At 31.6% G+C, this 17,181-nt stretch overlaps 1 protein-coding gene across 1 annotated transcript; it reads left to right on the top strand.

The window, feature by feature from the left end:
- Positions 1 to 1,941: 1,941 nt before the first annotated feature.
- Positions 1,942 to 10,708, top strand: LOC107641230 (protein FAR1-RELATED SEQUENCE 5-like). The gene is made up of 8 exons (XM_016344729.2): positions 1,942 to 2,271; positions 3,040 to 3,064; positions 3,594 to 3,646; positions 5,335 to 5,465; positions 6,414 to 6,485; positions 7,678 to 7,812; positions 8,126 to 10,381; positions 10,508 to 10,708. Exons 7-8 carry the CDS (start codon positions 8,354 to 8,356, stop codon positions 10,706 to 10,708), a joined length of 2,229 nt encoding a protein of 742 aa, XP_016200215.1. The 5' UTR covers positions 1,942 to 2,271; positions 3,040 to 3,064; positions 3,594 to 3,646; positions 5,335 to 5,465; positions 6,414 to 6,485; positions 7,678 to 7,812; positions 8,126 to 8,353.
- Positions 10,709 to 17,181: the final 6,473 nt, after the last annotated feature.

The raw sequence follows: 17,181 nt of genomic DNA, 5'->3' as shown, positions 1-17,181 counted from the left end.
GGGAACAGTTTTTCAATCTACGGCAACGGTTTTTGACCGTTGCGAAAAGTCTTATTTATTGTAGTGACATATAATTTTTACATATAATTATGATAGAAAAAATAAATTATAATTAATAGATAAATACTATATATGTAGTTGATATTTTATATATATAAGTTATAATTTGTTTATATAAAATTATAAATTATTTTTATATATTTGAGTCAGTTCATAAATTTTTTGAGTCAAATTTAAATTTATGCAGATTCATTTTAACTGAGAATAAATTTATAGGTTATTTTTTGAACGAGAATGATATAGTTTATTATATTAAATTTTACTTTTTAATTGTTTAGAAATAATTATTTTTGCCCACTTTTGATTTAATCATTGAACTAAACATCGCAATTATTGTCATGTGTAATCTTTAAATAAGTATGTGGTATAGTGTGATGGCTGCTTCTTAACAATTGCAACATTATGCATGAAAAAAAGAGTCTAGGCTATATCCCTCTTTTGTTTGTTTGAGAAATTGATCCTCTTCAATTTTTTTTTAATATTTGAAAAGATACAGTGTAATTTTTTATTTTTAATTTTACAAGTGGGACAAAAAAAAAATAATAATAAAAAATAAAATTAAATACTGAACATCATCTATTTTTTTTTTACTGGAAAAAATTCACTCCCGGCCCGTTTGTTTGGAGTCTAAATTTTTTTTACTTTGGTTATGTGAAATCTGACCTTTTTATTTAATGTGTTTTTCTAAAAAATTCAAAACGTGACTTAATCAATATAATTTAATCATTAAACTATTTTTATATGATATGTGAATAATTAATATACTAATAATTTAATCTTTAAAAGAGCAATAATTAAACAAGTTAGCATCAAAGAAATTCTTTTGTAAACAAATTAATCTCTAAAATATCTTTGTTAATTCTAAATAAATAATTAAAAAATAATTAATTAAAAGTTCAATATTAACATATTTAACTAATAAAATATTTCTATAAAATATAATTTGTAGCACTTCTACCTATATTTCAAAATATAAAAAGATTAAAATTTATCTTTTTTGTTTTAAAGAAAGAAGAGTCAATACAATTTTTTAGTTTTTCGGCCCTTTTTGAAGTTTTTAATTAGATACGTATTTGATTATTTTTATAAAAATTCAGGTAAAGATCGAAGAATTATATATATTTAATTTTAAGGAGATGATAACATATCTATACCTATTGTTTTTGTTGAGATTGACTGGTGTATAGCTCGTCCGTCGACGAATGTCTTCAAGCTTTTTGTCGGGATGAGTTATACGTCGGCAAGGAGAGAACAAGGGGGTGGGTACCTGCAAAAGACACTCCGACGCTCAAGTCAGTAAGTGTTTAAGAGGTATAAGAATAATTCTATGAATATAGAATGTAAAACATGAAATAGAAGTCATCATGTGTTGTATATTATAATAATTCTATGAATATAGAATATATCTAGAATGTCTCTAGAATGTCTAGTGTATATAGAGATTAGTACCTTTTATAGGCATAGAGTTGATGAATAGAGTTAATGGTATGACCGTTGATCATTAAATCAGAATAATGGTCATTAAGTCGGTAATGAAGGTGTCGGTTACAGAATGAATGATAATTAAGGTCGAGTTATAACTCATAATGCACAATAAAAGACCGAGTTATAAGGTGACGGATCACCTATATATATATATGTGTGTGTGTGTGTGTGTGTGTGTGTGTGTGTGTGTGTGTGTGTGTGTGTGTGTGAGTTAATTACCCCCCGTGACATGGCATATTTTAATTGGATGTTTAGTTTTAGTTTGAGTTAATTTAACTCAACAAGAGTTAATATCTTAACTAAAGTAGGACAACTTTGTAATTAAATATTTTTGTAAGAAGGGTGAAAATATAATTTCTGTAAACATTAAAAAGTAAAGTTATATTTCTTAGAAGTTCAATGCCCCTTTGCCACATTCCTCTTTGAAATTGAAAGAAAAATAACTCAACCTGTACCCACCCATTGACCCAGCCCCGCCGCCCGCAGCCCGCAGCCAGCAGCCACACCAACCACCGCAGCCATCTCAACCCCGCAGCTTCGTCGCATGTACAGGCATCGCGTGTGGAAGATCAGCGCCGTTGCAGGAGCTTGAAGTCCTCTCCTCTGTTCGAGAGCGCTCTCTCTGTGTTCACCGTGCCTCCGTCACCGTCACTGTAACGGTCACCGTCAAGAACTTCTTCGTGCTTCCCTCGCCACCTGACATCTCTGTTCGTTCTGTCTTCATCCGTTAGCCGGAACCTTCCCTCACCGCTGACATCTCTGTTCGCTCTGTTCGTGCTTCAGGTTGGTCTTCTCCTTTTCTCCATTTTGAAAGAGTGATCCTTCTTGGTATTTAATGAACATTTCCCTTTTCATTTATATGGCAGTGTGTCCCTTGGATTTGAGAAATTTTCATTTCAAACTTTCTTTGACTATACAATTTTCAAATCACTTTGTAAAATTTTGCTGAAGTCACTATCATGGCATTACTTCAATGTTCAACTGCATTTACTCATAATTTTCTTCAATTATAGCAATTTGAATGCAATAGAAACAGTAATCTAGAGGTAGAACAAGAGGCTTCTACCTTTTTTGATATGTGTTTTGGAGTTATAAGTAAATACAAACTCTTAATTAAATAAATTCAGTTCCACTTTGATATGATGTCCAATTTTTTTTCTCATAATTTTTTGATCTATTGACTCTAGAAAGGAGTGGAGAATTTTAATATGCACAAGTACTGTCAAACATGTTACATACTTAATGATTCTCATGAACTCAAAAAGGAGCTAAAAGTTCTGCTTTGTTTTGTAATTGTTTTTTGCCTTGGCTTATAGTTTCAAAGTTTCAACAACTTGATACTTAATAAATTTGTGTATTCTAGGCTGAGTTTTGCGCTGTTCATTCTTGTGATTACTGATTCTGAAATTTCTAATGTTGTGACTTATCTTCGTGTTTGTGTTTGTGTTGCTACTGATGTTCGTGTTCCATTGCTGCTGATGTTCGCGTTCTTAGTTGCAGCTGTTCTTCCATAAAAAAGGTATGTATATGAACTAATTAGGGTTTATAAACTATTTATCCCCTTTCTGATTAGTGCTTCGTATGACAATATCATGAATTTCTTGCTCTAAATTTAAGTTTAATTGTGTTTCTGTAATTTTTAATTCCATTTCAGTGGGTAATTGATATTCCAATTTTTGTGTCTTCTATTTGCATGTATGGGCACATCATTATTATTATTATCATAGTGCATTACTGATTTCTTTTTTGGCTTTTGATTGTTGAAAAAGGAATGGAAAAAGGAATCTACAAGCATCATAATCAATTTTCCAGATCGAGTTCCTTAACAATATTTCTTCAAATTTTGTCATTTCACTTTTTCACATTTGGCTTTTATTTTCACATTATTGATACTAACACAAAATCAGTTACCACTATTGGTTGAAAATTGTTTCTTATGGTTACCGTTTTATGAATTTCTGACTTTTTCTTAGTAATGACTACTGGTTTATCTTTTAGTTCAGTTGTGTTTTTTTTCCTTCTGACTTTTGATGCATTATATGTTGCAGGTTATCATTGCCAAATATACAAGGGTAGACATCCCTACATTGGACAAGAAAAAGTAAGCTCTACCTATATGGTTGATTTTTTTTTTAAGATTACATTTGTACAACAATAATGATTAGAAGAAATAAAACCTGTGCACTTTGAATAGCTGATTAATTATTAGCTAGTTTCAAATTTAAACAAATAGCTATAGAATATATTGCTGGTAATGTATACTTCTTCAAAAGTTGCATAATACATATAATCCAAATGAAAGGGAGGAAACTGAGGAGAACCAGCTGCCTGGCCCAAATTCTTGAGGACATGGTCTGATCCATGGATATATTAAATCTTTTACAATTATTTAAACCATTTTAACACTCAACTTTAAAATTACGGCACTAGTTTTTCTTTGCAACTTTATTAACATATAAGGACGTAACTTGACTCATACTATAACTATTAATAATACTAGAACAGGTTATAATTAATACATGAAGTATATATATACTATTGGAATTTTTATAATGTGATTAGTAATGGATAATAGTGCTGTAATAATTGGGCATAGTTTTAAAAGAAACTTAGTAGAATATACTCAAACATATATGGCTTTTATTTTCTTATTTCTTTGTGTCCATTTCACTGGTATTTGGCTAATTAAAGTTGACAAGAGTGGTTGGAGGGTCTTGATAATTTAGTTTGTTCAATCTATTTGAAATCAAAGCATTTGAAAGCATTGTATATAGCAGTATTGATTAGTTTCATGCACGACTTGGTTTCCTGTTTCAAAATAACTTTGTTTGGTTTGAATCCTACTATGTTCTGGTCTAGTTATTTTGTATCACAATACTATGAAATTTTGTTTCCAAATTTATTTTTAATTTCATTAGTTTTGATGTAGCAATTTTTGTAATTTTCAATCTCTTTCTGCATACAAGTAGAGACATTAATTAATTACAAGCATAAAATAGTTTAGTTAATTTAATTTGGGTATCTTGCCATAGCTGTTGCCAGTTCTTGCTGAATCAATTATTGTGGCTGAACAATTTGGACCAGAGTTGGTTATTCCTTCCCATAGGAAACATAAAATATATTCACTACTTTTCTTACCCAACTCGCTTGTCTTCTCACTTCTCACACTACCATCACCAATATACTACTTTGCTCTTTTCTCATTTTGATTAATTAATTGACTAAATGAGGAGATCCAAAATTGCTAGCATTTTAATTGTAGTCAACTTATATTTTTTTGTTGCTATCACTTAATTAAGACACAATGACATTGGAAAATCCTTGAACATCATTCAAGAGAAATAGAAAACAGTTTCAATCACAAATGGCATAATCTATTTATATGAATATGATGCTAAACTACCAAAACTCTTTTAACATATGGATTTTCTTCCAGCAACTTCTTGCTTCAGATTGTGTCACTTAGCTTCACCATTAATACACTGCAAATTCAATATATAGCCAATTGCAGTTGAAATTTATAAGAGTTATAAAATTGATTTAGTGGCTTAAATTAACTTTATGGGCTTCCATTTCAATGCTTACGTTTTGTCATATCCATATAAGATGAAAATAACACATGATAATATTATGTGATTTTATGGACTATACTAATTAATATAGCCATATAGGTCTTATATGATAAAATTTTAAACTAATTTTCAATTATAGCTTATCAAAAGACATAACAATTATGTTAGATAATGAGTAGTTTCGAATATTAATTATTGGTGCTTGCTTTGTCTGTAGACAACTCCTAAAATTGATCACACATATTGGTTGATTGCTGGTGTTAATCGCAGTTGTGCCCCTGCTATTCGCATTGGTGTTGCTGCTGCTGCTATTGGCGTTCGTAGTTGCAGCTGTACTTCTATGCAAAGGTAACAATTTGATAGCATATAATTGAGCTTAGTAATTTGTTAGTGTTATTGAATTTTCCCAATTTGATATTTGGCTTGTTGAAAGATGAAATTATATTTAGCGATTCCAAGTTCATTTGAAACAGAGAATGCTTCATACTTCATTAACTTGGACCTTCCTCAGTTCCCAATTAAAATCTTATGAGAAAATTTGAAGCAAATCTAATCTTTAGGAATTTAAAGCTTTCAATTTTTATAAATTATGTTTTTTTTTTCCTTTTTCCTCCTCTAGACATATCATATTTTAGACGGGTAAAAATGGTTTTTCTTACTATTCTTATACCAACAGATGAATTTTCCGTGACCTGTGAGGTAGAATTCGGTGTTGCAGATTTGATTTGTGGGAATAGATTAAGAAAAATTAGGTGCTAAATTCCTTTATAGAATAAAAAAAATATAGAAGGTTAAATTGTGAATAAAAAAAATAGAGATAGTCAGTTTTAAATTATTTTGACAAGTCCATATAATGGAACTCTTCTTGAAAGCTGCATAGAAAACCTTGCCATCTATATATACGAGTCAGTGCCACAACCACTCACAATTATTATTATTATTAGTAGTAAAAATCATATTATCATGTCCTACTAATTAATAACAAAATATCAGTTACATGCTTAAGATGCGGTATTTTTTATTTGACTAATAAGCATACTGTAAAGATAATAATAGCGTGCCATTGATATTGATTTTCTCTTGTGATGCCTAAGATGTAATGTTCGTCTCACTGTCACAGTTTTGTATTTAAATTGAGTTCAACCTCTCTTTGATAGTTGAAGTTAAAATAAAGGGAACATTTTAATTTTTGATAATTGTGCCTTTTGTTGCATTTTGTTATTCAAAATTAAAGTTTTCATTTGCTAATGTTCATACTAAACTATTTTTATCTTTTTTTTTAAATTGTTTTTGCAGTATCTAAGTAGTTGATTTGGTATACTTGTTGCTCCTATTTCACTGATACATTCGGTTGATTCCTTTTACAAGGTAATTCTCTGTCTCAATAAAGTAGTTACATATTCTTTATTCTGAATAAAATAGTTATAATTGTGAAATTCTATGTATCTCATTTTTTGGAATTTTATTTTTGAAATATCTATCCTCCCTTTTATGCTGGTTTGAAATTTATCTTCAATTATTTGCAGTTTGATAAAAGAGAAGTCTTGGAGCAATGGTTGAGTTATCTTTGTATGACCTTAAGGTCATGAGATTAAGTCGTATAATTGGTCATGGATGCATTTATTAGGTTAGAATGTATACATTACGTCCTTTAGGAATGGTGCTTGTGCACGTGGTTTTTTTTATTTTTGCAGTTTAATCCAGTATATATGAATTCGTTACTTGATATAGAGTAAACTTTTTCCAGAAATGCAGAGAGTAAGATTTGGTAAGAGTTTGAACTGTATTAGACATAAGAATACCATACTCTTCTTGTTACTAGCTGATGTTATGGATACCTAATAATCATCTTGCATGTTAGAGGATGAGATCTTGAAAATTGCAACTATATGAACTCTTTTCTGAATCTTGGGCACAGATATTATAGTACACATTTTTAACTAGACATCCTATTATATTCATGCAGTGAGGATATTATATGGAGTACGGACTATGACATTATTTTGACTTTTTTATTCCTCTGATTTATTGTATTTAATGTAGTTTTACTTATGCTCTTACTGAGAAAAGAAATGCTATTAAAGATAAAGAAAGGTGAGAAAAACCTGGGACATGGATGCGTCTTAAATTGATACTCTATTGTCTCTTATTTGAAAGGTGTAGAACATAGATTTATTGAGGACTCGATCGAATTGTTTATACTAGGAAAGAACAAAGGAGGGAACTGAAGTCTGATTTATATAGGCTTGGATGAAATAAATGCACATAATTATTGGATATTCTAAATAACAGTTTATCATTGGTTAGTGATGTATTATGGGATAATGTAGTTACTTGTAGTGACCGAACTAAATGCTATACTTGTTGAATCTGGATATGATTTAATGCTAATTATTATGGATGTTTAGTTTTAATTTGAGTTAATTTAACCCAATAAGAGTTAATATCTTAACTAAAGTAGGACAATTTTATAATTAAATATTTTTATAAGAGGGATGAATATATAATTTCTATAAGCATTAAAAAAGTAAAGTTATATTTTTTTTTTATCATTTTACAGAAACTCAATGCACCTCAGCCCCATTCCTCTCTGAAATTGAAAGAAAAAAGCAAGTCAAGCTCTACACACCCATTGACCCAGCCCCGTCGCCCGCAGCCCGCAGCCACTCCAACCACCGCAGCCACCTCAATTTTGGTAAGAATGTCATTTCTACTTCGTACAGACCATCACAAATGAAATTCTAAAGTGATGAAATCATTGATGCTCATTTTTTTTAAAAAAAATAATCCAAATATATGTTGTTCTGCTTAGGTCTTTAAGATACAAAGAATCTAGTCAACCAAATGAGGGACATAAAAATAAATACAATTGGATGGATTGTATTAAAATTTTTTAGTTCTTTAAAGGTATTGCTGTATTTTATGTGAATTAGTGGTAATTTTTGTAGTCTACATATCTGTGAAATATTAATTGTGTGGTGATGTGTTTGTTTTTTTATAAATTGTAGGTGTATGTTCGTTTTTGGGAGATGGAGCCGTCGGATAGCGATTTTTTTGGAATAGACTCCGATGAGGAGTTCCTAAGAGGAGACGATTTAGACTTTTTAGACGACGATTCAGAGGCTGATGAAGATAGACCTTAAGATAAGAGAATAGCAGAGCTGTCACGAGAAAATATCATGCAACTTTAGTTTACAGATGAGGAAGCTGTTTATTGATTCTACAAGACTTATGCAATGATACACGATTTCGCTGTGAGGTTGGATGAAGTCAGACGCGATAGCGATGGTTCCGTAATTATGCGCCAAATTGGTTGCAATCGGGTGGGCTCAAGAAAGGAAGAGGTTGAAAAGGACGAAAGAATCAGGGACCACCGACCCCTAACTCGAAGTTGTTGCCAGGCAAGAATTCGTGCAATATTAGATACAAAAATTCAGAAATGGAAGGTTGTTTCGTTCTACGAAGAGCACTCTCATGAATTAGTTGCTCCACTCGACGTTAGCATGATGCCTGAGTATCGCACATTCAGTGTCTCGGATAAAGCTCAGGCAAAGAATTTGCACGACATAGGCATCAGGACCTGTCACATCTTGGGATACTTGGCTGCTCAAAAAGGTGGATATGCGAACTTGTCATTCAACCAAAAAGATATGTACAACCTCATTACTCAACATAGGAAGGAAAAGGTGAAGGGTGGTGATGCAAATGCTGCAATAAGCTACCTGAGAGGTAAAGCTGGGTATGATTCTTATTTCTTTGGCAAGTACACATTAAGTAATGAGAATCGATTAGAAAATTTGTTATGGGCTGATGGGACTAGCCGTATTGATTATAAGTGCTTTGGGGATGTCTTGACATTTGATTCGACTTACAATAGAAATGTCTACAATAAACCACTTGTGATATTTTCTGGTAGCAATCATCATGGGCAGACCGTCGTATTTGGTTGTGGTCTTCTTGTTAATGAGGATATTGGTTCATACAAGTGGCTCTTGGAAACTTTTTTGGAAGCAATGGGGAGTAAACACCCTACGGCAGTTGTCACCGACGGAGATCTTTCAATGAGAAAAGCAATTAAACAGGTCTTTCCTTATGCAACACATCGACTATGTGCATGGCACTTACATAGGAATGCATGCGAGAAGGTTAAGAACAGTGGATTTCTAAATGACTTCAAGAAATTGATTTATGCCAATGTGAGTGTTGAAGAGTTTCAGGTCATGTGGGAAGACATGGTGGCCAGGTATAACTTATCAAGCAACTCTTGGGTCATCCAAACCTATGAGTTGAGGAATCTACGGGCTCTTGCATATTTGAGGGACCAATTTTTTGGGCGAATCAGGATAACATCCCAGTGTGAAGGGATTAACTCTCTAATAAAAGCATATGTGAGAAAGAAAGATATCCTTCTTGAATTTATCAATAACATGGAGACCGTGGTTAGCCATTACAGGAACAATGAAAGAGTCGCAGAGTTCAATAGTAAATATACCGATCCAGTACTTGTGACTTCTTTGCCGACACTTGAAGATTTTGCTGCAAAGAATTTCACTCGTAACATGTTCCGGGAGGTCAGGAAGGAAATTGAGGGTGCTTGTGCAATGAATATAGAGTTGGTAATTCAGGATGGTGGAAAACTATACTTCAAGTGTAACAGTTTTGGATTGCCAGATATTGATCATGTCGTTGAGTTTGACAGAGTTGGGGGGATGCTTCGTTGCGAGTGTCTGTGGTTCGAAAATAGCGGAATTCCCTGCATGCACATATTCGCCTGCCTAAAGCACCAACATGTTGAAGTTATTCCAGAACGCTTAGTGTGCAAGCGTTGGACGAAGAATGCCAAGAGTGACTTCATGAAGTCAAACGTCGATGATCCAAGTGATTCTGATAAGGTACTAAAGTGTCGTTTGGGTGTGTTGGGTGCTGAGTGTTCTAGGTTGATGGATGTTGCATGTAAGAACTCAAGTGATTTTGTCGAAGCAATAAATGTTGTTGTCAACACAATTACAAAACTCCAAAAGCGAGGTGAAAATCCACGCAATGGTAACTTAGACGATGACTACGTTGTTGACCTATTGGTAGTGAAGAGTAAGGAAGCCCCCAAGAAAAACTCAAAATTTAAGCAACAGAGAAGGTGCTCAAACTGCGGTGTGACAGGACACTACAACAAAAGTTGTCCTAATCTTCCTGGTAGAATCCCAAAGGAGACGGTAGATGATGATACAGAAAAGAATATCAGCAGCCATCTTGACATCCTTACTAAGGTATCTCATACTATAACTATGTCTAGATATTTGTTGTATGCTGATTTGGCATATTGTGTTTTGGATTTATAAACTATGTTATTTTTATGCTTTTGTAATAGAAGGTGATGTTTGGTTTGTGATCAGCGCAAAAGACATGATAGTGTGAAAAATCAACAGAAGATGGAAAAAGATAGGAACATTGGTGGTGGAACAACACCAACCTCAGCAGCTAAATCGGATTATACTGATCAAGTGAAAACATCAAGTCCTAGTCCCGATATCCCAGTTTGTGCATCTACAAGTAACGAAGAGTCCGGGTTGAGTTCCAAAATAATTTCATGTTGAACCTTCTAACCATGGTACATAAAATCAAATAAAATAAATAAAAAGTAAGAATGATTGTAAAAAAAGGAGACCTGTAAGGAATATGCTGCTGTGTAGAAATGTCCCTGTATTTCTTAGCAATACCAAAGTCAATGATATACACCTACAGAGGGTGATTAGTTTTGATTCATACAGCAACTAAGGGTGCTTGGTTTTGACATTTTTCTGAATAAGAAAGAAAACCTAGCCAATAGCATGCTCGATCAGACACACATGACTTGTCCTTCAATAATTTAATTTTGCCACTGAAATATGCAGAAACCTTAAATTGCCATGCCCTACAGCACCCCATAGCTCTAATATATATCTCTTAAGGAAAAAAAAAGAACTAATTTTGCATATTCATTTCTTGGAAAGTCACTAAAACATTACAATTCTCCTAATTTCGGCAGCTCTTGGAATTTTATTTAAAATTTTATTTAAAGTTGCATAATTATACATCATTCTTTATGCAGTAATAGTTGGCTTTTTCAAGTGTCAACTAAATAGCATATTCTTGCTTTCCAACAGGATACACCATGTGCAAATGCCTATTTATATTAAAAAAAACCCTTCTATATGGTAAAAGTATTCTTGTTCTCTTTTTCTTTTCTTGTTTTTTGGTGAAATATGGTAAAAGTGTTCACTTATAAACTGAACTTACTGGAATTAAACTATAAATCAAAGAAACAATAATGAAAGAAATCAAAGGGACACAATCAATTGAGAAGAAAAATGACCAAGTTATTTAGAGAGATTGAACCATATTGCTATAAAGGAATACAAAAGGCATATAAAACCATATTGGATTCGATATCGCAGTAAAGGAAAATATATTACAAGTTTACAACAGATAATCACAAAAGGAATTTAAAAATTGAATTATGGAAGGCTGTGGTATTTTCAATGTATTATTGCTCATAAAGCCACTCAAATTCAAGATACCCCGTGAGAGATTTGAAACATATGCAAATTAACCATGCACAACCAGCTGTTTAATGCCTTTTTAATTAGAATAAACAACTAATAATAGTGCATGGATGAAATGCACATAAAATCAGATAAAAATACCTGTTTATAGAGGTCTTCAAGGAACTCAGAATATGTAATGGTTTTCATGTCATTGAATTTAGCAATGAATGAATGCTTGATGATATCAATTATCATTTTGCATACATATTCCTATAATTCTCACTCACTAACAATGTACCTCCTAATTGCCCATAATACCCTTATCATATTCATATCATATTTCCTTAAAAGATCAAAACGCATACATAAAATAGTTATTAGTGTTTAACCAATGCAACCCATTAAGTCCTAACAAAATTAGAATTTAAATCAAAGGGATGCACTAATCATGGACTTCAATACCATATCTAACTTTCATTTTGCTTAAAAAGTGACTTCTATTCATCATATTCTAAAAGGGTTTGCATAATTTTCTATTTAGCATAGGAACTAATCATCAATATACCAAATAAGCAGAAATCAAAGGAAAATAAACTCTAGTAGGCACAATAACTTACCAAAGTAAACCAAACCATATACATTGTCCCTGCTGTGTCGCTTAAACGCATTATTTTTTATCTGAGCAAAATTATTTGACACCAGCAAAGCGAACAATGCATTGTTGTGAGCAACTATATAGGTTGATAGAGTGATTGCCTGAGCTAATAAGATAAAAGAATGAACAAGTAAGACTAGTCAAGGAACCAACCTCTGTTTCTTACTCTTGCTTACAAAGAATAACATAGTTAACAAAACATATATGATTTTTCCCTTTTCTTTGGTGTTTTTTTTTTTTTTTGTGGGGGGGGGGGACCTAAGAATCTGAGAAAACGAAAGTAATTCCAACGAGGAAGGATACTTGAAGCAGCAATAGCTAAAGATTCATCGGCAATAAATCTCCATATCCAGAATCTCGTACTTGCTGGTGGACAACTTGCAAGTCCTTCAAAAAAACCAATGAGATCAAAGCATTTACGTCATCTGAATTTGGGAAAGAATCAAAGATTGAATTTTTACTATTTTAGTAAATTATATAATTACCCACTTTGGGCTATAATTTAATTACCAATAGTTTAACCATAGTTAACATAGCAACCAATTAAAGGATGACATGTCATAGAGGGTAATATACATGTTATTATAGGAAGGGTAGAGTAGAATTTACCTTTGTTTTTATACTTATTGAATATTTTGTATTGAGATTCAAGAAATATTAGATAACCAACATTTTTATTATCAAATTTACCTCTGCAAGAAATTTCTGATATCCTTGTGCTGATGATTGCAAAAGAATCTTGACAGCTATTGGAATATCATCAATAATGCCATAGTAAACTGTTCCAAATTCACCTCTACCGAGGACTCTCTCAAAGTTATTGGTCATGTAAACAACTTCATCGAATGAATATTGTCGGCGCTTGGATTTCAAAGGATCACCAGATTCCATATGAATGTAGACATCATCTAATTTTAAGGTCAAAATGTGTGTCATGGTTAATTGTACTTAGAGGACTGTAAATTGTAGTTTGAAGTATTGTTTTTTCTACCTTTTAGCTTTCTCTTTTTAATGTAAATGATGATAACTGCTGCAAGAACTACCAGTAGGAGCATCAAAAATGCAGAAACAGATGCTAATATATAAATAATTGGATTATTTTCCTTGCTTTTATCTTTTGTCTGTTGGTCACAAGGACCAGATTCACATAGATTTGGATTTTGCCCCAACCTAGCATCATTCAGTAACAAGAATAAAGTTAAAGTAAAAAACTACATTTAGTTTGTAATCTCTATGAAGGTTCTTACTTTCAAGTTTCCATGTGTCATGATTTAAAGTTGTATGTATGTGTATAAGATAAAAGAGAAATAATGAAATCAAGAAAATAATAGTTACATGGAAGGTAATACATTTTAGTACATTCGCTACATGTAAAATATTTTATGTGAAAAGTATACCCGTGACGTTCTAGTATGCTGAAATTGATATGTGATACTACATAATTGTAGAAATTCATGTAACTATGTAAATAACAGGTATTGCTGATTCAGGGTATCAAATTAAATAAGAGTAAGATACATACCTAAGTGATAGTACACCTTCACTTGACTTTTGGAGAAGTGCATTTGGAATTAGACATGTGGGTTGTTATTCTGCAAGTTTCTACAAAAGAAAATGCTTCTTTATTTTTTTGTAACAACAAAATCAATAATTTATATTAATGCAGAGAGTATGAAATAAACTTACAGGACTCTAAGCAATGGTAGATTTTCTACCAGAAAAACAGGTATCTCCCCAATTAAGCTATTATTTGATAAATCCCTAACACAACAAACTCAAATCACTACAATCCAAGTGGAGGATAGGAAAAAACATACAAAAATTCAACGAATTTGCATTCGAGTCACTCACAAGGACTCTAACTCAATAAGCTTGGAGATATAAACTGCTATGTGTCCAGTGAGTCCTCTTGAAGATAAATTCCTGCATGAATTTTCAAATACATTATAAACGGTTCATTATACTTAACAAATTAAATCTATATATGCATACTTATAACGATGTGATTCTTGGGGTGCCATTAAAATAAAAAAGGAGTTTTAATCCCAACATAAGCCTAGTAACCCTAAAATCTGGAAAACAAAAAGCTGCATAGATTACAACACTAGGCATCAACAACAAGAATGCAATACTGTATCAACTAATTCACAGAAAGCAATCCAGCAAAAAGAGAAAGGATTTTTGACAAACATTGCTAAGTAAAACATGAAACTAGGGATTATGATAACAAAGCTAGTGAATTCTGAATTGGCATGCATGAAAAACCATACATTGATCACACATAGTAAATTGTAAAGTTGCAAACTTTGAAAGTTGCAGAACTGGGAATTCAAGTTTCATAGGCATACAGTGTATTGAGCTGCTCGGAGAAGTGCTGAACTGTCATCGAGATAGGAACGAGTCACCATTCTTAGAAAATCGTGGTTGCTTCTTCTTCTTGTTCTTTTTAGAGGTGTTGAGGAATGAAGAGGAAGCTTTGTTGAGAAGGATGAAGACAATGAACAAGTTAAAGAAGCCATTTGATTCATGTTCATCACACTTGGTCGTTATTGCAGAGTGGATAAGAGATTCTGCAACGCAATTTCATGAGAGGGAAGGATACCGTGAGGAAGGCGGCGCTACTTGTGACGACGGCCGTGACGATGCTTTCGAGCACGGAGATGGCACGACAGACGGAGAGAATGAGGCACCCAATGAGGCGGTTATCCTCGGGTATTAGGGTTCATTGTGTGGGAGGCTTATTTGGGGAAGAATCAAAGACTGAATTTTTAATATTTTAGTAAATTATATAATTACTCACTTTGGGCTATAATTTAATTATCAATAGTTTAATCATAGTTAACATAGCAATCAATTAAAGAATGATATGTCAGAGAGGGTAATATACATGTTATTATAAGAAGAGTAGAGTAGAATTTACCTATATATATATATACTTCTTTTCAAATAATTTTTTGAAATTACAACCTCTCATATATAATTAAGCTTGACACATACATTGAATTAAACAAGAAAGAAAATGACGTGTAACGAATTTTCCTGGACAATTATACATATAATACGAATGATTACAATGCCAACCTCATTTTGCATGCATAATAATAATGGAGATAGAAAATCATTATGAAGATAGCTGATAGAAAAAGGAACTGTGAGATTCTTGAATTATTAGTGTATTATTATTAATATTATTATTGCTGTGCGAAGATTTGGTGTAATGTAAATCCAACACTTGTGAGCGTGGAAACATTATTGTTGACGCAGCACAATGAGTCACATCAACAAACTGAAATTATTCTAGTTCTAGCTAGACACTCCAAACAAAACAAAAGCAAAAAAAAAGAAAAGAAAAGTTATATTCTATGATTTTTAAAGTTTATCCTGTTGAGTCAGATTGATTACTACGTAGAATCTAGTTAATTATTCGGAGATCAAATTACTCTTTTCTCGAATATTGTTCCTTAACCATAAAAGAAAAAGAAAAAGAAAAAGAAAAAGAAAATTCCACCATATAGTACATGTAGTACTATTTACATTACAATTTAATTTAATATAATTTAATTTGTGGGCCACCGCAATTGTGATTAAGGAAAAAAGAGCAAGCTGAGGCATGGAAGAGTAAGATAAGGAATTTGGTACCGAAGAAAGTGAAGAAACAATTATTTTTTTTTAATATAAATTATTTATTTAGAGCATGGTCTAAAAAGTGGTCCCAACCAGAGGCGGAGCTTAGTTCAGACAAGGGAAGTCATGGCCCCCCAAATTTTTTATAAAAAATTTAGTAGTACTTTTTCAAAAGATAAAAAATAGTTCAATTGACTTAAATACTTTACTATGACTTAAAGTATCTAATAAGTTCAATAAACAACACTCTCTCTATTTTTAAGTTCAAATATAAAAAATTAGATATTTTTTATTTATTTAATTTAATATTATTTTATATTTTACTATTTATTTAATTTAATTTTTTATATGATAAAAAAATAATAGAATATTCAATAAGTATTAATATTATTGTATTTGTATAAATTGATAAAAAAATTCAATAAATATTATAAATTTTAATATTTGTCTTTCTAACTTCTTCTTTACATATTTTACAAGATATATATTCAAATTTTTATATAAAATAATAATAAAAAATCAAAGAATTGATACATTTTTTAAGAGGAAGGCTAATATTTAAAAAGGAGAATATATAACTTTTACAATATTAACACCTGTAGATAGTTCTTCTACTTTAATGAATCACGAAGAAAGTGAGATATAACCTTCAAAAGTTCAAAAAGTTACATATGATGACTTTAACCTTAACTTTTTGAAACGAGATCTTGAAAAACGGTTTTAAATTTGGCAATATCACCCAAACTAGAGAGATGAGATTAGACGAGCTTATCTTAAATGGGTCCATATCAAAAACATTTTGACAATTATTTTTTATCTAGCCCCCAAAATTTTGTTTCAAGTTCCGCCACTGGTCCCAACTAACGAGCATAGAGACATAGACAGTCGAATTCGATAATTATATAAATAAATATTAATTAATAGTTAATTTTGCAATTTAAATTTTTTAATCTAAAATTATACGGTAAAAATAATTCAACAGTTGTTAAAAAAAATTCACTCCTATTATAGAATTATTAAATAAAAATTAAAATTGGAACTTTTTTTTTTTTGTTTTTGGTGAGTAAAATTGGAACTATTTGTTTATGCTTTCCGATCGAGGGACTAAAGTTAAAGATATCATTATAATTAACTAAGTTGACCTTGTTAACGTTTTAATTAAGGAATTATGTCAATAAACCAATGCTTAAATGCTTATTCTGATGATCTGATCTCTTTTTTAAAATAAATATATAAGTGGTTCTTATCTCAGATAAAGAGTAAA

This window comes from Arachis ipaensis, chromosome B5 (assembly GCF_059453495.1).
Source record: "Arachis ipaensis isolate K30076 ecotype BB chromosome B5, ASM5945349v1, whole genome shotgun sequence".
Classification (NCBI taxonomy): domain Eukaryota; kingdom Viridiplantae; phylum Streptophyta; class Magnoliopsida; order Fabales; family Fabaceae; genus Arachis; species Arachis ipaensis.
Note: the sequence above shows the minus strand (reverse complement) of the source record. Positions and strands in the feature narration are given on the sequence as shown.

Excerpts from the sequence above, each read along its gene's own strand:
- LOC107641230 (XM_016344729.2), top strand. The coding sequence starts at position 8,354 with ATGATACACGATTTCGCTGTGAGGTTGGATGAAGTCAGACGCGATAGC. Across the intron at positions 10,382-10,507 it reads ATCTTGACATCCTTACTAAG|CGCAAAAGACATGATAGTGT; the intron begins GTATCTCATACT and ends GTTTGTGATCAG.